This window comes from Hypomesus transpacificus, chromosome 18 (genome assembly GCF_021917145.1).
Source record: "Hypomesus transpacificus isolate Combined female chromosome 18, fHypTra1, whole genome shotgun sequence".
NCBI classification, from domain to species: Eukaryota; Metazoa; Chordata; class Actinopteri; order Osmeriformes; family Osmeridae; genus Hypomesus; species Hypomesus transpacificus.
The window spans coordinates 8,522,149-8,546,913 of NC_061077.1; the positions used below are offsets into that span (position 1 = coordinate 8,522,149).

At 40.4% G+C, this 24,765-nt stretch overlaps 1 protein-coding gene across 1 annotated transcript in view; it reads right to left on the bottom strand.

Moving 5' to 3' along the window:
- Positions 1–252: 252 nt before the first annotated feature.
- Positions 253–24,765, bottom strand: part of espn (espin) — a 35,070-nt gene continuing 10,557 nt past the window's right edge. The window contains exons 7-15 of the mRNA XM_047041032.1: positions 24,028–24,259; positions 23,070–23,341; positions 18,757–18,918; positions 16,570–16,795; positions 13,218–13,363; positions 11,353–11,721; positions 2,940–3,019; positions 2,588–2,599; positions 253–2,256 (exon numbers count right to left, since the gene is read on the bottom strand). Of these exons, the coding sequence (XP_046896988.1) occupies positions 2,109–2,256; positions 2,588–2,599; positions 2,940–3,019; positions 11,353–11,721; positions 13,218–13,363; positions 16,570–16,795; positions 18,757–18,918; positions 23,070–23,341; positions 24,028–24,259 (1,647 nt within the window). The 3' untranslated portion in view covers positions 253–2,108. The remainder of the gene's footprint in view (positions 2,257–2,587; positions 2,600–2,939; positions 3,020–11,352; positions 11,722–13,217; positions 13,364–16,569; positions 16,796–18,756; positions 18,919–23,069; positions 23,342–24,027; positions 24,260–24,765) is intronic.

Here is a 24,765-nt window from a genome sequence, read left to right on the forward strand (position 1 = left end):
ACCCTACTAATTAGCTATAGTCTAAACTCTAAATCAGTGTGTTTCAAATAGGTTAAAGGCAGGTTGATTCAATTTACTAGTATTACATAAGCACCTGCCCCCTCTAGTGTTTGCTTTAACACATTACAACTGATGAGCAGGACCAGAGCTGGCACAACATTTGATTAATTTGATAAGCACTTAATTTAAATTGCATGTACTGTATATGTCTTTACAAATGTTTTCTAAACACACACTGTGATTAAAGTTTTATTTAATTCCATTTGACAGTCTGAAAATATTGGACATTAATGAACCGACGTTCTATGTAAGCAAGGCTCATAACTGTATTATCATGTAGGCTAATATTGGAACAATGGACAAGTATTGAGGGTTACTATGTACAGTTTATGTATAGAAAATCTTCTAATGGCAATGACATCAACATAGCTTTTTAATTTAAACATCAATATGGCATCCAATGAAGTGAATTAAAATATTTCCAAATAATTACTCGGAAAGGACCATGTGTTTTACACGTCCCAAGGTCCAACAACCTAGACACAACATTACAGTGCACAATCTATTCTCTACAGACCTTAAATGTGTCTATGATCAGTTCTAAAATATCCCAAATATGACATGCGATGTTTCTGAAAGTTTGTTCCCACAACAATTAGGCTGGTATTAGTTTTGGACTGGAAAAACTGTCTGCACACCTAGTAGCTCTCTAAGAGTCTATACCACACCGCTGCATGATCCACAGAGTATTCAGAATGTCAGTACTCTCAGACAGAAAGCACTCAACCAGGAATGGGATCTGCACATCAAAGATTTACACCCTGAGTTAACGGGACGAACCAGAATAGACACAGAGTCATTGATTTATTTTCTGTTTTTTTTGCAATACTCATTGTGCCATGTGTTCTTTTATGATTTAATTGTTCACACATCCAATAAATTCCGTTCTTCTCGCTGAATTCTATTGTCGATTTAAAACATATCGTCTCTCCTTGGCATATTAGGAAGTCATAAATTCCCTTGAGAGTATTGGACTTTACTTTCGGAACAATACATTTGATATCCATAAGACACAAAACGCACAACATTCACAATGGTCAAAATAACTTAACATCTAAAGAAATTAATTGAAAAATATAAATGGGCTATTTGCTCAATTTGATTAATTCAAAATGAGACAAAGTTTGATAGAAGTCAAATGAACCTCAACTATTTCATAGTTACAAGAGACGTTTGACATTTTCAGAGAATGACTATAAAAAGGAGCCCCATAAATTATTTCTGGATGTGTTTAGACCTTTCAAAACATACAATTTCTGGCAGTTTAGACTAGAGATCATTCAGACAGTGCTACACAAGCTAAATAAGAAATAGCTTTTATGTTGAGACCATAGATAGAAATCTCTATGGCAGTGTCCCGGTTGCAACTTTCTACATTATAAAATAACAATACAACACCTGCAGCAGATTTTGCCTAGTAAGCCTGTTTACCATGACACTTTCCAAACAAACATAAACTAGAACTCCTTTCAGTTCACAATTTATTAGTGTGTGTGTGTGACAGATGATAAGGAACCATGAAACATTTATTTTATCTCTAGACAATGGTAGTTAAAAACTAAAATTCTTGTTCTGTTCCAACTATCCACCTGGTATACAAAATTGTGCTAATATGTGGTAATGTGTAGAAATGTAATAACCTATGACCATGTAAAATAACATCAAGTAGGTAAAGCTAATAGTGTACCTTGATATGATTAAACACTAAGGATATTCATACAGTTTGGATAAGTATGATTTTAGCAAAGAAAAAAGGGGAGCATCTATTCAACATGTTAATGTAGTCCTTTGAATCAGACACAACTAACAATATCCTATAAATAGTGTGTCCAGAAGACCATCATGGGGGTCCAGCTCTGTCAGGCTGGCCAAGCTGCAAAGCATGCATAGTAGTGGCAACCGTAGCATGGTCCTGATTAGCTATGGTTGGAATGGAGAGGCCTATGCATTCCCCCCACTAGCATGGGGGAGGGATGATTGATGAAGGCGCAGGGCTTGGGAAATGATGGTAGGGAGTATGGAGGGGTTTACAAGCTTGAGAGGGTGTTCTACTGTTTTGCTATGTCCCCTTTCTTTAGGATGATCTGTCGTTGCCACGGTGCCAACTTGGTCTCGTCATAACCCAGGGTCCGTATTCGCTCAAGCTCTGTCTTCTCCTCAGATTCCTTGGCCATTTTCGCTTGCTCATGTTCTTTTCTGAATGCACAAATATGAAAGAGGCACAAGAAAACAAGAATCATTCAATTTGTATTTAAAGGTAACTGAACACATGGCTTTCCTTATCAGTATTGAATATTTAATTAACAGGACCACCTTAAACAAGGTAGCTTCAATGAGTTGATGTTATAAGAAGCCTAAAATGGCTGACCAAAAGAATGGAAACCTTGTTCCCAAATTAACATAATGTAATTCAAAATCGCGAAACATTTAATGCCTTTCAGTAAAAAGAATAAACAGTGTTTTGATAGTGTATTCACTTTACAAAGTTAAAAAAATATATAAATACAAAATATAACATGTTTCTCACCTCTTTTGTTCCCTGCCCGACCCGGAGAAGGTAAGCGCAGAAAGAAATTTAGATAATTGTGGATTAATACATGATATTCTACACAAAGCAGATGGGAATAAGTCATACATCAGGTTCATTTACTGCATTCCAAAAAGGAAAAAAATATATATGTTGAGAAAGAAGGTAGCTGTAAATATAAACATTCAGCTCAGATTAGAACACAAACATAAGAACAGTAGTCATGGCCAAGGGGAGAAAAAATAAAGCACAACAGCATGAGGTGAAATGAGACAGCCAATAAGAAGATGAAGTGAGGAACAGAGACAGTGAGAGGCTGAGGATGGGATGGCTGGCACTGCCTCTCACTTACTTCTCATCATCAAGTTTCTTCTTCATGATGTCCCTCCGCCATGCAGGCATGGATGCCAGTCGGGCCGCCTCCTCATCAACCTGCAGGGGGTGAAAGAGACAGGTACCAATACATCAGTCACCAGCCCATTTAATATGATCCCAATATCATGGCTAAATGTTCAACACCGTCAACAGTACATTGTCACACATAGCACCTTACCATCCGCTAGGTTCCAGACATTTAACTCAGGTAATAATAATTGAGGCACACAGTCAAATAATCAATCAATATCTTCATCTACTTTTTAGCCCAGCATTCTCAATGATCTATTCGTCACACCAGTCATATAGTTTCACATATGACATTCACATTCACACAGATAAATGAATGAGAGAAACATACAGTGCCCTCCAAAAGTATTGGAACAGTGAGGCCAATTCCTTTATTTTTGCTGTAGACTGAAAACATTTGGGCTTGACATCAAACGATGAATGTGAAACCAGAGATCAACGTTTCAGCTTTTATTTCCAGGTATTTACATCAGGATCTGATGCACAAATTAGAAAATATCACCTTTTTGTTCGAACCCACCCATTTGTCACGTGAGCAAAAGTATTGGAACATATGACTGACAGGTGTGTTTTGTTGCCCAGGTGTGTCCTATTACATACATTATTCAATCAATAAATACCACTGAATGTCTACACTCAGGTTCAGATTGGGTAAGATAGGTTTTGTCTATGCAGACTGTATTCAGAGGTGAGAACAACATGAAAACCGGAGCGCTGTCTTTGGGTGAAAAACAAGCAATTGTGAGTCTTAGAGAAGATGGAAAATCAATCAGAGCCATTGCAGAAACATTGGCCATAGCCAGTACAACCATTTGGAATGTCCTGAAGAAGAAGAAAACTACTGGTGTACTAAGTAACAGACGTCGAACAGGTAGACCAAGGAAAACATCAGCAGTTGATGACAGAAACATTGTGAGAGCTGTAAAGAAAGACCCTAAAACAACTGTTAGTGAGATCAGCAACAACCTCCAGATGGCAGGAGTGAAGGTATCACTATCTACTGTTCGCAGAAGACTTCATGAACAAAAGTACAAGGGCTACACCAGAAGATGCAAACCACTCATTAGCAAGAAGAATAGGAAGGCCAGGCTGGAATTTGCCAAAAAGTACAGAGATGAACCTCAAAAATTCTGGGACAAAGTTTTATGGACTGATGAGACAAAGATTAACTTTTACCAAAGTGATGGAAAGGCTAAAGTTTGGAGAAAGAAAGGAACTGCTCATGATCCCAAACACACAAGCTCATCTGTGAAACACGGTGGAGGTAATGTCATGGCTTGGGCTTGCATGGCTTCTTCTAGGACGGGCTCATTAATCTTCATTGAGGATGTAACACATGATGGCAGCAGCAAAATGAACTCGGAAGTCTACAGAAACATTTTGTCTGCCAATTTAAGGAAAGATGCAACCAAACTGATTGGCAGAGCCTTCATCATGCAGCAAGATAACGACCCAAAACACACTGCCAAAACAACAAAGGAGTTCATCAGGGGCAAGAAATGGAAGGTATTAGACTGGCCAAGTCAATCTCCAGACTTAAACCCTATAGAGCATGCATTTTACCTGCTTAAGAGGAGACTGAAGGGAGGAACCCCACAAAACAAACAACAACTGAAAGAGGCTGCAGTGAAAGCCTGGGAAAGCATCAAAAAGGAAGAATGCAAAAGTTTGGTGACGTCAATGGGTCACAGACTTGCTGCAGTTATTGAAAGCAAAGGATTTGCAACTAAATATTAAGTCTTATTCACTTAAATATGTTTTAAGTATATCTGTTCCAATACTTTTGCTCACATGACAAATGGGTGGATTCAAACAAAATGTGATATTTTCTTAGTTGTGCATCAGATCCTGATGTAAATACCTGGAAATAAAAGCTGAAACGTTGATCTCTGGTCTCACGTTCATTATTTGATGTCAAGCCCAAATGTTTTCAGTCTACAGCAAAAATAAAGGAATTCGCCTCACTGTTCCAATACTTTTGGAGGGCACTGTAACTATCTGTCCAGACTTGGACTACAGATGGAATGTTGTATGATTTAGTACATCATCCATGTATAAAAACTACTCCTTAAACACAGTGTCAGGCCATCCCAGACAGGACACACACACACACACACCTGTAACTGGATCCTCTCCTCTCTCTAAGGTTGTAATCAGAGGTGGGTCCAAAAGAGAGAGGGGAGCCATCTTGGATGTCTTATCTTTGCTTCACTGCAGATACATTACCCCCTTCCCGATTCCACCCAGAAAACCATTTCACTAGTCAATAGTATACAGGTACTGTTATTTACACATTGCATTTTTAATGAATCCCCTGGGAATTATAGAGTTGGATGAAATTAAATCAAAGTGGCAAAATATATACAAACAGTCACCAGGAAAGTGAGTCTAAGACATATTTTATAATAGTGATACAAAGAAATGATATCTATTGTTGTTATATTGTTTATACACAGTTGTTTATCGATCTGTTAGACAACTTTGTGCAGGCCATATTCAGTATATTCTATTGAAAATAAAGCATAAGCTGACTTGCTACTCAAAAAATACATATATTTTATGCTATCTATCATTTGTTAGTTCACTGTCACTACTATAATTGCACTGTGTCCGTAAACAAGAATAGCATTTTTCTTTTGAAGAAAGTAACATTTCCCTCAAAATGAATACCCACTATTTACGTTTGAGTGGTTTGGTCAAGTATTGGTTTCTGGAATGACCAATATATTTAAGTGTTGACTCTAACCTGTGCTGACGTCTATGTATAGCACAATCTGCCACCCACATCTGAATGATAAGCCAAAAGTAGATCAGGAGTTAGAGCAACCTTCTTATAGCTCCAGTAAGCCAGCACTAGCATGACAGCTGGCCACACTAAGAGGGTTATTTGGTGTATTCTGGATGTTAGTGAGAGACACTATGAGAAAATGTGTTGTGGTGGTGGATTACGGTAGAAACGTTCATTAAGATGATGTAATTTAAAAGTGATGAGGATATAATTTTGTGGAAGTAAACATTTATTCTTAACAAACCCAAGTATTTGCAAAAGTCAGACTTTTTACTATAGATTACTACAACAGTTACCACATCTGTTAATTGTGGAGATGTTACCATCGACCTGCGTAAAGAATGTCCCACACCTTTATTGTTGAACAGATAATTTAAGAAATGCATAAAAACTTCCAGAAACACACTTTGAGATGAAAAATTTGATGATAAACAAAAAAAGCATGACTAATAAATCATATATTGTGTTATGTTATGATAAAAAAAAGTATATAAATACTACTTATGAACTATATGGCAGTGGTTCTCAAAGTGGGGTCCCCGCACCCCTAGGGGCCCACGAACCATAGCCAGGGGGTCCGCGAAATAATTTGCCAAAAATTATAAAATGGTGCTGTATCATTAAAAAGTGAAAACATATATAATAATCTACAGATGAGGACCATTTGCACCAATAAAACAAGAATATTGTGTCCATTTAAGAGCAAAAAGGGTATGCTGAATGGGTGTTACGATTGTAGGGGGGTCCTTGGAAAATGTTCTCCCCTGGCCACAAGAGGTTTGAGAACCCCTGCTATATGGAACACTCAGCAACAAGTCAGTTAACGTTCTGATGGTGTAAAATTCTAATTGGATTTGTTGTTGAAAAATAACAATTACAAAGGCATACTGACTTGCACATGACACTCTCCACTTAAATCATTACATCTCCGTAAACTAGTCTCAAAGCAAAATATTCTATTTTGATAAGATCACAGAACGTGTTAGTCACTAGATAACCTAAAACAGTAGAACCTAATACTGAGGTCATGCAAGTAGCAAATAATGTCTGTTTGTCATATTTCAGTCGTAAAATGATGAAATGCACGACTATCAGGGATACTGTTATAGTCATGTACGATTCATATATACATTTACATAGTGCAACGTTTTTAAGATTTCAGCTTCAATGTACACAATACAGAAAGACTGTGTTGTGTCCAGGGAAAATATACATCAGACAAGAATACCTCAAATGACCTTATTCTTTAAGTGAAACAATTAACTATTATAATACATTAATAGATTCTCACAAGATGTATACATTACCCTTCAAGAAATATCTCCTTAATCTGACACAGAAATGTCCAATATCCACTTTCAAGATATTTTATATTTGCATAATGAATAGAAACATGACTAAGTGAAAGTGTATATATATATTTTTTGTTATACCCCGGACCAGTTTTTTGGGGGATTGAGAGGTTTTGTTTTGTTATTTCCCAATCCAGTGCCTATAATAATAGACATAACTTCATATAATATATACAATTCCATCACAACATGGAAATACCAAACCGAAGGCCTAGCGGCCTGTTGCAATGTTCATGGGAACATTCCAATTCTATCTCATTTACGAGTCATCCACTAGTGTGCATTTACTGAGGTGATCTGACAGTCATCTATCTGAGAACATACCAGATACACTTGGTTTACTGATCACATCTCAGTACTCACCACCTTTGGTCCAAAAAAATAACACCAAGATTAAGTTTACCTTCCCCTGCATAAGTTTACCTTCCCCCTCAATGTCTGCTTAATCCAGTCATAAGCAACATGTTTTGGTGACCCTTTCCCATACGGTATTTGTTAACCATCCACCAATGGTGGTCAGATATCAAAAAGCTCTGCTTCCTTTTCCTTCCAGAAGGCAAAGCTGCGGTCAATGTACCTGATGATCTCTTCGTTACTGAACTCTTTTAGCTCATATATCAGTTTGATAGAGTCCTCGTTAGGTTCTTCCCTGGGTGCAGGTTTATGCACACATGTCTCTTTGGTGACCTTCACTGTAACTGGGACTGAACTGACTTCCACCTGTGTCTGGACAGCACTCTGTGCTGAGTCGGGTGGTGTTATGACCTGTCCTGTTGAGTTTTGTACACTTTCCTCTGCAGAATGCTGCAGTGTGTCTTTTGTAGCAACATCCTGCATTGCACTTTCCCTGGTGGACTGCAAAGGCTTCAGTGGCTCTTCCATCGGATCAGTGGTCTTAGGGTTAACCAGAGCATTTTCTGGCAAGCTGTCCTTCAAAGTGCTGCTCTGTTCAATGCGCTCAACACTTTCCTGCGCAGGGTCCTGAGGTGGTGACACGGGAGGTTCTGGTTGAGGTGGAGGAGGTGCAGGGTGTGTGGGTGGTGGAGGGAGTGGAGGATGTGAAGGAGGGGGAAGTGGTTCACGATCTGCAGGTAGTGCTGATGGAGGCTCAGGGATTGGTTTTATAGGTAAGTCAGGAGACATTGAGAATAGGGAGGCTGTCATCATTCCACCTCCATCAACTGAGTCTCCAAAGTACTTCAGCTTAATGTCTTCAAACCCGTCCGCCCAGTCCCTCTTTCCTCGTTCAATTTCCTCCATGACCTCCCGATGGAACTGGCGAATAACTTCCCATTTATGACTGCCAAGACGGTCAAACATTTCATAGCACAACAAGTGCCGGAACTTGCGCTCACTTCTAGAAATGTTCATCTCAAGGAGCTGAAAATAGCCCAGCATGAAGAGGTCCAAGGTCAAGCTCTCATAGCTGACGGGGGCCCCGTTAATGTGAGGCAGGAAGTGCTCCGGCCAGTAGATCATCTGGGCGCGGCTGAGGCGCCGGATCTGACGAGTCGGCACCTGACTCATGATATTTCTCCAGTGGCCAATCAGATTCCCCACCACCTGTTTTGACTTCATGAAGAGGAGGAGCATGTCATCCTGACTCTGCATGTCTCCTTCCATCTCCGCACTGAATTGGTTAAATTCTTCAAGTCCCACTCCCAGATGACTTCCTCGTCTACCAATGTACTTCGGCCTGTAAGACTCTGAGAGGGTATACTTACGCCAGTGCTCCAGGAACAAAAACACAATCCTCTCCTTCCTCATCTCAATGCATTCCTGGACATAACTTAGGTCTGTCTGCACTTCCAAGCTCCTGGTGAGCTGCTCATGATTTAAAATGGGGTCTGCAGATAGTACCTGGCTGAATTCATCTGGCTGAGGGATTATTTCAGATGTGTGCGTAAGGTGTGCATGAGATGGCGTAATCTGAGGTTCCTCCACCAGAGGTAAGGGGGACTCTTGCACTGGAGTCAAGATTTCATTGGCAGAAGACTGGAGGGCTGCCGGGTAGAATTGGTACTCATCTTCCTGAATAGGTTCAGGGTGGTAGCTAGATTCACTTAGTACAGGGAGAGATCTCTTGCGCATGTATACCCTGTTTGCTTTGTCATCAGCAAACTGAGACTGAGTCTGGATTTCATAGTTGGCTTTGAGGTTCTTAACCGAGACACCACATTGCTTGATCTCTTTCTCCACTTCCTCCCTGGTGGAGAAGGACTGAGATCGCCCCATAACTCCCGATGTAACAGGCCCTGCTGGGGTTGTCTGTCCAGTCTTCATGCTTTTTGTTTCTGCTGAGGAATAGCCAGGGGATATCATATCCAATATGTCTATTTCTTTGCCTCCGAGGGTGGCAAGGAGGATAGCCATGCTCTTGAGCAGGGTGGATATCTTGCTGCACCAGGCAGGTAAATCCTCTGCCTGCCCATGGACTTGCTTAGGATTCACTGAGAAGTGCTCCTGGTTGAGGGCAGCAGACACAGGAAGGAGCTGCTGAAGCTCTCGCTCCAGCTCTTCCAGCTCCTTCTCCACCTCTGTGACTTTGTGCATAACCTGCAAGTTCTCAATTTGCTTCTCAATACGGATGAGGTCATCTTCAGTCATCAGCTCTCCAAAAGGGCCCAGGATGGCATTGTGGACGTGAGAGTAGTGCCACTCTTGTGGCTGGTAGTGTCCACTGGCAGCAAACTAGATCAGAGGTCAAGGGAGACCAAAACACAACAGAAAAGGAGGGAAGGGAGGATTCCTTCAACTTGCAGTTCCTGGTTGTACACACACGATGTATGTGCAATGTTTCCTTGGTACACAGGATTTACATGGATTTAGTGGTGCAATGGCACTGCCTCATCACAAGCTTCAAAACACTTTGATTAGGTGACTCTTTATGAAAGCAGTGCGGAAAATCACCATTAACAGCTTCTTGAATATTGCTGGGTGAGGTTTATGTTTATGTGCTCTTAACTCATGGCTGGGTGTTTGCCGTAAACTTGTTATTCATTGTTATTAATAGACCAAAAGTCTATTAAAAGAATAGCATTAAGTCTAAATGAAGTCATGGACAACACATTATCCAAACATTCTTACTAAATCTAAACTTATCACTAACAATGTTTACCTTCAAGTGAAAGTTGATTTATTTTTTTATAATGTAAACCCTGCAATAATGGTGACAAATAAAATCAAAGCTATGTCTATTTAAGTATTTTATTAACAAATATGTGAAATGTATTTTATGTTTTTTAACAGGCTTTTACTGTTGGATTTTATAGGGAACTTTATTTTAAATGGACACCCCAAAAATGCATCTATAGAAACAGAGATGACATGGACTGTGAACACTGAATTGTAGTGTAATGGGCCTAGCATCACACCACTGAATCAGCATGTAAACACTTAGAGTTGCAGAGCTCCATCACCAAGCCCTAGCCCACACTATCAAGTGATTAGACTGGTCTTCTTTGCTCAAGGGCTAGTGCTGGGATGAGCACTGTAGCTTGTAAGTATCAGCTTCACAGCACTCTCCAGAGCCTAAGTTCACCACACAAGTCAAATCAAAACACACAAAAACATGCACAGACAATTCAAAACCATGGAACAGTCCAAAATGTAAGTACTCAGATAAGGGGCTACATTAGGTACTGTGTCAATTAATGTAGTGTGAACTCAGAGATGTGGTTTCTATACCTCATTGTACCTTTATCAACAACAGCAAGGAGTGGAAATTCACAATCCAGCTCCACACAGCGTACAACACGATGAGCGGATACAGTTGAATGTATAGAATAGTGTATTTTGAGGTTTGATTAATCCTAATTAATCAGTTGCAAAGATTAGATACCAAACTTACAATAAAGTGCAAGTTAATCATGGATAAGAAAACCATTGTGGACTACAGACTGAATTTGAGCAAGACCTCAAATGAATGTCAACAGTGCAGGGAGGGCCCCAACAGCAGAATTTCCTCATGACATTTGCGACTAATATGCATGAACTACTTCCTTAAGAAGAAGAATCACTGTAGTCTTTCAAGTTTTAAATAAGTATTCAAACAAACCACACACAAACACACACACAAGCAAATACAAATTTCAGCCATCCTCTTTATGCTGTAAATTGCCAAATCAAATTTTCTCAGGATACAAAAGCAGCAGCATAAACCGGAGAGCTGAATCCATATCTCACACCTCCCCCTCTCCCTCCCCCTCGGCCACACCTACCTTGCGCTTGTGTTCTTCCTCCTCTTGCATCTTGACCTGCAGTTTGCGCACCATCACCTGCCTCTTCCACTCAGGGATTGCTCTGCCCTGTTCATCGTGGGTAGGGACCAACGCTTCCACATCCACTAGGCTGGTCTTCCGGGGCTGGCCCAGTCCTGCCTCTGCCCCACCGCTTGTCCCATTCAGGACTGCTGACGACGGCAGCTGCTCGTAGCTCATGGAGCTGGAGAGGGTCCTGGGCATGGCAGGGCCCACTGGGCTGGGTGTTTTAGGTGGGGTCGTTATGTTGGTGGTGGATGGAGGGGGTGATGACGGCTTGGTGGAAGGGCTGGCCGTGCGGGTCTCTGGTGGGGACGGAGTGCTACCACCCTGTATGACAGGGAACAAGAGGAAAAAAGATGGGATGTGAAGAAGATGTTAGAGTTGTAGTTTGCCTACTGTCGGTTTAATGTCAAATTGTTTTGCATGAAAACAAACACTAACACCTCCTTCTACGATGTAAGAACAAGAGCAATGAAAATGGGTTTTGGTAGAGAGAAAGAATAACAACTAAGAAATAAATGCTATATTTTGAATTTTGATACAATTTTAAATCATATCAAGAGCAATTAAAACAAACCTCACATCCCCAGAGTTCATCATTCAGGAGTTGTCTTTAAGACTAGCCAGGCTGGAGGGCCTTGTCTAATGAAACGATTGGTTCATCAAGTTTGTTTGATTCTTCTCATGTCAATTAAAAGGACAACGACTACGCTAACAAAACAGCACTGGTATGAAATGCTTATTAATTTTCAGTTTGTTGAGTGGCAGTTTTGGTCTGACTCAGTGTTATGCAATCAGCCATGAAGGCAAACTGTGCTGCAAGGAGAACAATGGCTGGTGTCAGGTCCTCCCGTTAGCCCTCACTTAGTCTCCACAGTGACAGAGTGCACATTCAACAGCATCTATGCCTCGATCAAGTGACATGTTGATTCAGTCGACATGTCCCCTCCTATGAGTCATCAAGAGTAAATGGCTATATTGTCATCTGTTAAAATGGTTGTGGTCACGTTACCCTGGACAATGGAACATTTTAAAACATATGTATTCAAAGTATGTTTATAATAAGTAATGTAATAGCAGATGTTCCAGATGAGTGTAAAGGTCCTATACCTGTACGTTTTCTGGGGGAGAGGTGCTTGCTTACGATTCAGTTGAATGACTGAACAACCATTGTTCAAGAATCTGATCTGCTTATGAAGGATACTGGCTACTGACTGCTTCTTATGCAACAGAGATATAAAACTAAATGGAGTCTGTGAATGAAACTAGTCAAAGGAGGTATTGTTTCTCAATGAACCAATGAAGGGAACAGCTGTCAAGCCAATCAAAGTATGTTTAAACAGAGTAGCACATCAATTTTAACAGTTTCAGTTCACATAAAGAATCACTAAACCACAAAACTTTCAAAACATGATTTTATCCAGATATCACACTGACAGAAATTTGCTCAAAATGCTTCAAGTATAATGATAAATCTACATCAAGTCAGACTCCTAGATTCCTTTGAATTCTCCACTCAACATACAGTTCAGCAAGTTAGGAAATAAAATGCATGTTATTCCAGGTTTACATAATACACCTAACACTGGCTGCTTGTTCTGAAGATGTCCAGACACAAAGCTTTAGCTCAAGCAATGTGTGATCCGAAAGAATGAAAAACCTTCAACCAAGCTGGCACAATGTCATCAGAAGGTAAGTTGTGCCATCTTGGTTACAACTATCCAATCTTTTCAGATCTACAATCTATGTCAGAGTAAACATCCTTCAATACACAATGACCATAAAACTTCAGGAAGTTGGAAGAGGCTAGAAAGGTGACCTACGTTGTTCCCAGGAGGACCGCTGTTGGAGAAGACAGTGGTGTATCCTTTAGTGTGAGGTGTGGGCTTCAAGCTCTTTCCTGCTTTTATCTCGGCCAGCAGTTCCGAGTTGTCTCCAGTGGGGGACATCATGTTGAAGGACTTTGTGCCTGGGGACAAAAAGTTGAAAGGGAAAAGTGAGACTATGGGGAGAGAGAGATAAAAAGAGAGAGAGGAGGGTGGTGGTGGTGGTGGGGTGGCGAGTGACATTGGGCTACTGGCAGAAGCTTCAGTGTTGAATATTTCATCTTCTGTGTCAGACAACAATACTGAACTAAAGCCTGTAGGAAAAGAGAGGCAAGGGAGATAGAACTAATATAGCGTGTTGGACATTCCTGTATGTTGAGTAAAATGACATCCTCAATCAAAGAGGCTCTACATCTTTTAAGGTAACTAATGTGAACTGTTTCATATATAGAATATTTCCCTACTGTAAATAAGGGAATATTCTGTTAAGATGAAAAAAAATAATATATATATATATATGAGATATATTATCCTGATCAAAAATTCCAGAATGCTGAGAACGTAGTGCATGTACAGTTCTCTACACACCATTGAACTAAAGCAAACACAAGAAGATGCACAGACTATGAAGCTCTTTCAACATATTATGGAGGCTAACTGTATACAATAAACTCCAGATTGGGACTTAAAAACTAATCTTTCTTTTACCCAAATCCTAATCTACTTATATGGAATACAGTTTGTAAAGCAGGTTACTTTAATTGCAAACTTCATTGTTAATGCTGAAACAAGAGCACTTTGTTTGAAAATTGTGAAGACAGCTGAAAACAAAGGACAGTCCCCATGCGGGAAGAGTTCATCCTGTGCTGCCAAAACAAGACTGGTCTATTGCAGATAATGCAAAAATAGAGCATATTTGAACATTTTTAAATCTACTTCAAAGCCTAAAAAACCTTAACATTTAATTCCACAAAACACATTTAATTAATTAACTTGTATTTTGCTACAAAGCCATAAAAATACAAAATACATACACACATATATACAAATAATCTGCTCATTATACCCTTACTGAACAAAACTAATCATATCCAAATGTATAATCCAATAAATGAAACGATCAATGTATACATCACTTACTTTTTGGATATAATAGTCCTCAGAACTTCACTACCCAGTTTCCTATAAATCATTCATTTCTTAACAGGAGATGCAAAAAACCTGTTGCACTCCGAAGCAAAGGCAACAGGCTGACCGTACACAAAGCTCTACCGCCTTCACCCACCCCTTTCTTAACCCCCTCCCTTCTCTCTCTCTCTTCCCTTCTGCACTATACCTCTACCCTCTCTCTGCCATCTCTCTCTCTTCAGCCAGAGAAAAAGAAAGCAGCTTTCTATATAGGGCCCTTCACAGTTGGGGGAAATCGAAAGGAATCAGTGGTAATTGGTGCTGACAAGAAGCTGCGGCCAAACTGGGACTGGATTTAAGATCCACACACTCCTTTACTTCCCCGCCTCAGCAACTTACCTCAACAAACACCACCAGCAAACACACACACACACATATATATATATATATATATATACACACATTTACACACACACACACACGCACACACACACACTTCCCTCTAACCTACCTTTTCATCATATTCGTGTGCCTTCTTCCAACTCACCATTGCCATACTAGTGGATTACCAACTCAGTCAGTGAGGATAATAGGCTAATGAGTATAGTGTCCTAACCACACACAGACACACAAACAGTGCTTGATCATTGACTCATCTGAGATGAAAGCACAGACAGATTACATGTAAACGGAATGGAAGGCGTCTGCCCCTATTGGAAGTGACTTGGAGAAGTTAACTTTCAGCCAGAAATTTGTAAGAGAATGTGTATTAAAATCTTTATAATGTACAACACATCCTTATAAATAGTTAGACCTTCACAAGACCTACCATCATCCATTTTGTTCAGACAAATCCTCATCGCAGTGTTCCTTCTCTTGTACAGCAGTTTAAAGTAGGAAAATACATCCAGAATTGTACTGGGCAGTTTCATACAGAGGAGTGAAAGATGCAGTAATAGTGTGTGTAACTGCATGTGTGTGTGCGTGTGTAACTGTAATAGTGTGTGTAACTGTGTGTGTGTGTGCGTGTGTAGTTATGTTTGGACAAAGGGTGTCAACTTTGAACAGAAATGCTATATGAAAGGTGGAACACGAGGAGGAGTGTATTTGGCCAATAACCGTCCACAATGGACCACAAAAGAACTAGGTTTAGGAGAGATAAACATTGTCAGGACACAGCAGAGAGCATCGGTTACCATCGCTACAATGTTACACTATGGTGATAAATATATACCCTTTATCCATTTATCACCCATTATCCTTTATCTATTCATTTCTGGAGTAGGAAACAAGGTGGTTAGCCTAAATAAACAAGCCTGATAAACAATCATTGTTACAATCTGTCATCACTATACTTCAATTTAAATGTTGTACACTTCTGTATGAGACGGGTCATATAAGGGGAAGACAAGCGAGAGGTTATTGTAGGTTCAACATGAGGTCTTTAACCCCTACTTACTCTTTATTGGTCTAAGGGCTCCAGCCCCTGAGTGGGAAGGAGATGGAAGAGTCCTGCCTTTGAAGGGCAGCAAGAGTCAATGGGTGAGCAGATAGAAAGAGGAACAAAATGGGGAAACAGACAGACATGTGTTGCAAGACAACGACAGATGTGGAGGATGAAAAAGAATGAGCAGAGTGAGAGAAATTACAGAAAAGGGGGACTGGGGAAGGTGGAACATGAGGACAAGTCACTTAGTTTAGGAGGATAGGAACAGGTGGAAATGTGTTTGTTAAGGATAAATGAGTATCAAGTTGGGGATTAAAAAAAAAAAAAGTATGTGTTTAGAATTCGGACCTGATGATAAGTTGAGGCTATGGCTAAATGAATAAAACTGACTGTTCATTTGTTTATTTTATAACTGTGCTGGAAAATGGGTAGCAGGGAACAGCATCCATGAGAGCCACATACTGAAGTAGGGTTGAGGAATTAATTAAGGAAATGGCAGAACTCTAAACCCGTTCTCAAGGTAACGGTAGCCCCATGGCATGAATTTGTAATCAGTTATTTAGAACAGTTGGAACAGACTCGTCTCATCTTTACCCAATGAAAAAACTGTTATTGAGATCAACTGTAATTTTTATTGTAGTAAGGGGTGTGGCAAACTCAATGCAAAGTGTGATCCAATGGAAATCTTTTGACGTTTTTTTGGCGCTGTAAGAAGAACATAGATAGCAATGTAGAATATATCAGGAGAGGGGAATCCAGTGATGGTGCACTTACTTCCTGATGAAGATGACAGTCGTCGCTGATTGGTGTTGTTTGCGGAAGAGTAGTGATGTGTGGTCATTTCCGAGGGTAGTGGAGGGGGAGGAGGGGGTGCTGGGGTTGGATTGCTAGCAGGAAGTGGTGGTGGGGGAGGAGGAGGAGGAGGGACCAACTCCTCTGCAGTACCATTTTCAGGGCTGGGGGCTGGGCTTTCTGTGGGTTCCTCCAATAATAGAGAACCCTATTATGTAGAGAAAAAATTTGAATTATTTCTGCCCTGTAAAAAGTATAGTCAAAATACAATACCACAAAAATTAAAAAGATTCTAAATATAACACGTAAGTATTTTGTATTAATATTATACATTGTACTGTATAGGTTAAAAAAATGTTGCTTCCCATAACACTTACATGCCCCTAGGAACAAAAACATTTCTTCAATTTAATCAATACAGCAAGAACTATAATCAATTCAACAATATCTTTGCATGTGTGCAACGTCAAAATGGCTCTTACATGGTAACTCTAAAGCTGATCACGTTACGGAATTAATGGTGCATGCAGCCTGCCTGCAGAGGCATGGCAGCTGAAACTCTAGCAGAGCTTGACTTGGCCCTGATCATTGCACTATGGGTGACAGATGTCTGTTGACAGTCTAATGACAGTCAAATTAGATACTTCCCTTAACTCACACAGACATAATGCCCCATTGGTTATAATGCAGTTAATATGGTCTAATCTGTGTATCTCTGGGGTATTGGGAAGAGGGGGAGCCATCTGTTGCTTAGCATGATAGCCCCCCTGCCAATTCACCGCCCCCTGTTCCCTCCCCTTGACTGACACACTCCACAAGCGTGCAATGACACAGCTGGTGGGAAATTAATGAACCGTGACATTTAACCCCAAGTCCCCTCCCTTTTTTTAGAAGTGTGCTAGTTATTGTCACCCCCTCTCTTCAGTCAACCCCCCTTAACATCTGAGTGGAACTGGGTGGAGGAGGGGCAGGGTGGTGTCCAGAAGGGGTCCTATGCGGCACGCGCCCTGCTGACGATGATTAGCCCGGCTACATATGGAACCATCTGCCAGGGCTCCTCTGGGACGGGTCGACATCCCGCAGAGGTCCTAATTGGCTCAATGTAGATTACACCAATAGTGGCCTTTAACACCCCACTGCCAATACTCATGAGATTACATGACCAATTCCCTAGAGACAACCACTGACAGACTGACCGCATTTCAGTATAAGTATGTGTCTGTGTGTTCACATTTTGTAGACACAAAAGCTTGAATAGCATTTTATTTATAAGAACATATATTTTAAAATGTATAAATAGTTGTATCAGATATTTCTGAAACAATTAACTTTTTGGAGGTGAACATTGTGGCACAGTAGAAATTGTAATATAGTGTACCTTTCAACTGAATAAAATACTTTGAGAAGAACACATGTTTATTTACATACAGCTAAGTTATGGATTTTCTGTCATTGTAGGAGTTCCTGGTTAGTTCCTGCTTTGTGTTTGTAATTGTACCAAGCTACCTTTATTGTGTTTCCTGGTAGGTTTGCACAACAGGGAGGGGCCTACAGTGCCAATGGAAATGAAGGCGCACTTCACATAAAGTGGCAAACAAAAGATCAAGGGCACTGGTGGTTATGCAACCTACTAAGAGAGACTGGTAAACACTGTAGACGGTGGCCTAATAGTTAATGCACCACACCCAGGACGAACTAAAGTCCTTCATCTAAATACTGTATGAATGGACAACTTGTAAGTTTATAATATTTTAATACAAAAATGGACTTAAACAAACAATCTAATAAATCATTGTTGATCATGTGGGAGCAGGGAAAAAAGGGAAATGGGCAAGTCAGCTCCCTCAAAGACAGGCATGTTAGGCTTTGAGTTTTCTAGAAGTCATTTATCATGAACTAGTCTGATCACTACAGGAGGTGGTCCTCTTTGTGCCAATTCACCCTTGGGGGCATGGCAGCCAACTTAGTTATCAAATGCGTGTTTCCTAATGCTGGACTGCAGGCACAATATGTCCTGTCCCTGTGTGAATAACATGAATAAGTAAAACTGGGAGAAAAAAGATAATAGAATTTGTAGGAGCTGATTTCTATATGTAAGAACTCTGGTCCCTAAAGTAATTGTGTAAGTAAAGTAATAAATTCTAAGAACTAAGATGTGCTAATGCTCACCTCCTCATTGGGTGCCATGCTTCTACTCCCACGGTGTTCCGTGGTGTCACTACCAAGGGCTTTATAGTAGTCCCCAGTGCTGGGCTGTTTGCTGAAGCTTCTGGACCTCCTGTTTGAATCAACCCGGCGCAGTTTGTCTGGGTTCTCACCTGGGATCAGCTGCTGGGTAGAAGACACAAAGAATTACCATCTGGCATGTTTAAATAATCAGATAGGTGGCCAAGTTTATGGTTTATTGCACGACAATAAACCACAAGAGAGAAAAACTTCTAGGTAAAAAACGGGTTTCGTACAGTATGCAGCTATTCTCAATACTTTTTATTTTAGATGAAATTAGGGAAACAAAGGTATCCCACAGTGAAGTGTACAAAATGAAAGAAAAATATCTAACATTTTTGCACTAAAGATTTTACTAAACCAATCTTTTGGCAGTTGCAAAATAGCTTTAGTAGCCTGATCAACCCACCCATGTGTTCTGAGCAGAAGCAGCTTTATTTTCACTAACACAGGAACAAAAAGGCTTTTCTTTGTCTACGCTGAAACACAGCATTAATATTGCATTAAAGCTGCTGGGGTCACAGAGCACAAAGTAAGAATTCACATGCAGGTTCTTGTTCGTGGTAAAAGAGACCCTTGGGACCTCACTGCGGGGTCACAGGTTAGTAACATGGCCCCTTTATTCCAACACTGTCACTTTCCTGCTCTGACTACCATGTCAGCCACCTGCTGACCAAGCAGAGGATAAAGCCTCTATAATGGAGTATTTGTTCATCAGCCATACAGTTCATACATTTACCAAGTTTCCACAGAGGCTTTCTAGATATAATGAGCCTTTAAAATTTCCATTTTTCCTGTGCAAAAAGGAAGAGTTCAGTGATTCAGGTTAATTTCCCTTATGCAAAGGTACATTATTTACATTGACATGAAAAACCTAAAGTCAGATGAGCAAACCAGGTTTGAAATGTATTTTGATATTTTTGATATCATGGTGATGTTGGCTATTACACATCTAACAGCACTTTGTCTATATTTGTCTTCTGCACGTCAAAAGAAATGTACATCATGAAACACATTGCTTGATGATTGGTATAGCTAGGTTTGTGGTGGTCATTTTTTGTAAAAAAGTAAATCAAGTACAAAGTCATGACAATTCATGACAAAGTAAAATTCAAGTCAAATCTTCTCAAGAAAATACACTGAAAAAAGCCTTTTGGCATTTTTTATTCAAACACTAGTTTGCCTTTCAAATCTAGACTGGCAAGACCTGCAAATGTAATTATTTACATCCAAGTCCTTTTCTGTTCCTCCCAAGGGACGAAGACAAAAGCTTTAGACATCTAGGCATTTGTACCCCCTTCACTAGTATAAATAACTGGCATGTAGTCTATTGATACTGTGACCTCTTGCCTTTTGCATTGTTATGCTTTATGGTTCGTCTGCGTACATGGTCCCAAGGCACCCAGTGAAGCACTGTTTGGAGCATTGGACAACAACATATGGTTTGGATTCATTCTCTAGAGAAATCGGCAGATGGCGATTTTAGAAATCTTATCATCTAAACCCTCTCAAACACATTCACACTTATTCATAACCTTCCTCAAACTTTCTCAATCCCACCACACCGATCTAGGTCTCACCCTGTTTAACTTGGGTTTTGAAGTAATATCCAAGTTTGGTTAACACATTGTAAATTTGCGAATGTGTAAGGTAGATGATTAGAGATTCAAATAGCCTGAAGCAATTCATTTAAATATAACAGCTTTGAATACACCAGGTCTGGGGTTTGGATTGGATACAGAAAAAACTTGCTTGGATACTCAGATCAACTGAAGTAAAAGTATACGCCACAGAACCATCCAAATGTCAGACACAAACACTACATTCAAGAAAACCATGATGGAAGTCCAAGGCACCATCAACCAAACCTGTCCAGTATATCTAGTGTGGCACCAACTACCAGAGGGATCCCATCAACACCTCGGTAGCTCCAAAACAGCCCCATAGACATCCAACTCTTTCACAGTTGCAACTTACCTTCAAAGTTCCCCTTACACAGTCCTCCTGTGTCTTGACAGATCTTCACCAAGAGCCCAGTAGTGCACAGAGAGAGTAACCGTCATCAGATCCCTACGTCCCTGAGCTACTGTGTCACTCTACCTGGCCTCTCACTTTACCCACAGGCCTCATCAATAAAGCACACCTATTGCACTGCAGCAGTGGTGACATCACTACCAACCAGTTGACCAATCACAGTCCAGTTGAACTCATTTAGGTGCTGTTTATGCAAAGTGCTAAGCAAAGGAGTGAAGCTCTGCCTCACAATGGCTGTCCACACTAAAATCTCCCAGGCTTACGGATTAGAATATTCCTGGTTACTGTTTTGAAATCCTACTATATAAATTAAGGAGTAAAGGGCTATACTAGTGTTGCATGTTGGATTATTTCTGATGATAAGAAATCTACCACAATACAGTAAATGGTAGACCAAGGTTATTTGAATGGCTAGATACATACAAAAGACATCACCTGCTACAAAACAAACACAGACAAATGAGGTGGGGCAGTAATTCATGCAAACCTGAGAAGTGGACTACCTGTTATGAAGTGCTGCAGAAAGGCACCTTTCAATAATAATACACTTTGATGAAATGCATTTGAATAGCATTTTTCATTGATATTCAAATGTACCCAGGTATTAAGGTATTCTCGTTACTACTTACAAAAAAACTCAGACTGCAAAAATAGCAAGAACACACATAGACAACATAACCAGTAACCATAATGTATCAACGGACTCAACAGATTGGATATTTTGGAAGATCAGATCAGCAATTTCCAAGGATAAGGTTACTTTGCTGTGGTGTTACTATAGCGCTCAGGGAAGATTGCTTTTCCCTACAGCTATAAGGCACACCAATCTTTTTTCTTACGCTTTCTCCTCTCCTCCTTCAAACACAATTAAGAGGATCTTGGTGTGCATTGTGCAGGGTTGAGGGGGCAGGGATGCGCTAAATTGTTAATGAAGGTGAACCCTGGGCTCGTCACCTTGGTGCTGTGACAGGGGCAGGGGCACGGATTAAAATATCCTTCCCTTCCCCTCAAGACCCAAGAAACACATACATTGAATTCATATTGTGGAAACGAAGTCCAAGTGCAAAGAATGTTGCACGTGAAAATTGTTAACATAATATATACAGCATGATATCCAGTATATGGCCATATAGACTTTTAGTGAAACTATTACAGTGAACATACACTTATGGGGTCCGCCAACAATATGCATCTAGTAACTTAATCTCGTAATGGTTTTAGGGAATTTACCACATACTACAGTATATGACTGGACATTCTTGGACATTTCTTTTCAATTTGAGTTAAGTCCACTTCTGATGATGTGGCCAAAGCAATTAGTGGAATTAACATTGGGCCCATCAACAACCTTAATGAGAGAAGCCAACGGGGAGACCTGTCTTGATAATGAGGATCCTCGTTAGCCTGGTTAGCACAATAACAACATTGTCTGAACAGTATGCAGTGGGGACAGAAAACATTGTTACACTGAGGGACTAGCCAAACTTATTAACAACGCAACAGGGAGCATGGTCCAGATCTGGACCAAAACACCCTGATTCCTTAATATGTTTGGATCCCGGTTTGCTAGGAATCTCTTTTTAAGTCTCAAAATTATGTATCTCCAAAAAGTATCTTCATTGTTGCAAGTTTGTGACTGTGAGTCAATCAAACTGTACCATGGGGACAACTGTCTCAGTGCCATCCACATCTTGAGGGGTCTAGTTATTCACATAATGTCTAGTTAATTGCCAAACAATTAAGATAATACTGAGACAGAAGACCAGTGTCCAATCCTGACCCTAATCCTTCTCTATTGGGTCCCAGTCCACCAACTTACTTTGGTGAGGACATATACATTGTGGTACTGCTACCCAAATCCAAGCACATCATCCTCTATCCGCTATTTCAAGATTGTACTGAGTTGGATAGGGACAGATGAGTAAACCTGCCACTGATATCCCACCCTCTGTGAAGGCACAACCATCTGTTCTTGCTGATTCACAAACTAATGCAACATCAGAACAGCTGTGGCACTGAATAATTCACTAAAATTGACAATGTCGGTTCTGTAAGAGCATACTTGATAATGGACTAACATAGAGGTCATAGAGGTCAAAAAAGAGTAGGAAATTGGTTATACTGTCTGGAACTGAATGTGAGGCACAGAGCTGTTACAGTATAGAAATAGTGTGTGACTAATTTAATCAAAACTGCTTGAGGAGGAACTGGGGAAGCCTTACCTCCTTAGCAGCGTCACTCTCCACGTGCCTCAGGTTGCTCTTCACCTTCAGGTAGATGTCAGCAGAAACCTGCTCCTCGGGTGGCTGGGGGGCTGGGTAGCCAGGTGGGGGAGGCAGGATTTTGTGGTCGTCGGGAGGAGGTGGAGGAGGGAAAGATGGAGGGGGAGGAAGCTGTGCCTGGGTGGAGCTAGTCTGTTGCTCCTTTTTGGGAGTGTCTGGGTTTAGCATGTCCATGTAGGTCTGCATATCTGTGATGGCCGATTCTGACTGTCCTGTGACAACGACATTGTTCTGTTAGGTTATACTATGGACAGGTCAGTTATAAGTTGCAATATGTAAACAATCAGGTACACTCCAAGTACACTTTTTAAAATTCATTTTACACATTGGTCAAGTAAAACTGTAATTGACAGAAAATAAAAACTGTTACTCATTTGGTGATTCAAATTTTCTGTGAAACAACATTTTTTACATATTCTGAATGCTATTGTTCAGTTTGAAATCTGTTTATGTATTTGTGTACCACATGTTGACACATAAAATAGTTCTAACCTAACAGCATTAAGGATATGTAACATGTTTGTTGTGGAATCCAGTGATCTACCACTAGAGAGCAGCACTAGAATGACATGCTATTGTAGTCCTACACAAAGGAATACAAACTGTTTTATGGAATTTGTTCCATTTCAATGAGTGAGGGGCAGTTCCCACCATTGTTTCTGAGACTGAAGCTTTTCATCACAGAGGTGACGAACAAACGTATACACACGCAAAGTTCAATTTACACATCTCAATTTACTCATATACATGATATATATCTATATGATAATGTTTCTTTATGTGTAAGAAACAGTGTATTCTGAGCATTAGGGTAGATTTAACTATGATTTGGCCAGATTTATTCTAGCAAAATGAGTAGATCTTGTTAAAAGCCTTGTTTGGATGCATGTCCACTGACCTTCAGGGGGTTGTGAGGGGGGCGAGCCACTCCTCTTCTCGCCTGTGCTGGACTGGCTGGAGTTGGCCGAGTCGTAGTTGGACAGGGTGCTAGAGGGTGAGCCGATGTCAAAGTGTGCGGGCTGGACTGAGGGGGGCATGGTGTTATTGGGAGAGGAAAGCCCAGAGTCAGGCTGCTTGTTGTACTCCAGGTCGGCTGAGGGGTCCCTTGACAGCACACGATGCTCCACACTCTGTGAAAGCGCAAGTAACATTTCTATTACAAACTGTTGTAGCAGACCATGGAGAACTCTAACCAAACCTACTCCATCTGATTCAAAAGAACTATTGATATTTTCTACCAAATGTATAAGAAAAATTACTTCTGAGGGACAACCACAATTTAGATATCAAGGAACCATTAGGAGGATTATCTGAGCTAAAGTGACACTCATAAGATTTGTAAGGCTAATTTACATTACAACACTTTCAGTGTAATTAAAATAGGTTTAAATAGGAACTGACTTGACATGAAATGGTACTGATAAATTGACAAAGGGCTGACACAGAGGCTGTAACATGGAAACCCTTTGAACTATTCTCATCTAGTCTCATTATCTCCTGCCTCATCTCATTCCTACAACGGACCAGTTGCATTATGGGCTTCATTACTGAGTTCTTAATTACAGAGCTCACAGCTGATCAACAATCCCTGGGCCTCCTAGCTTCTACAGCAGGACCGTAGTAAATGTACACACTT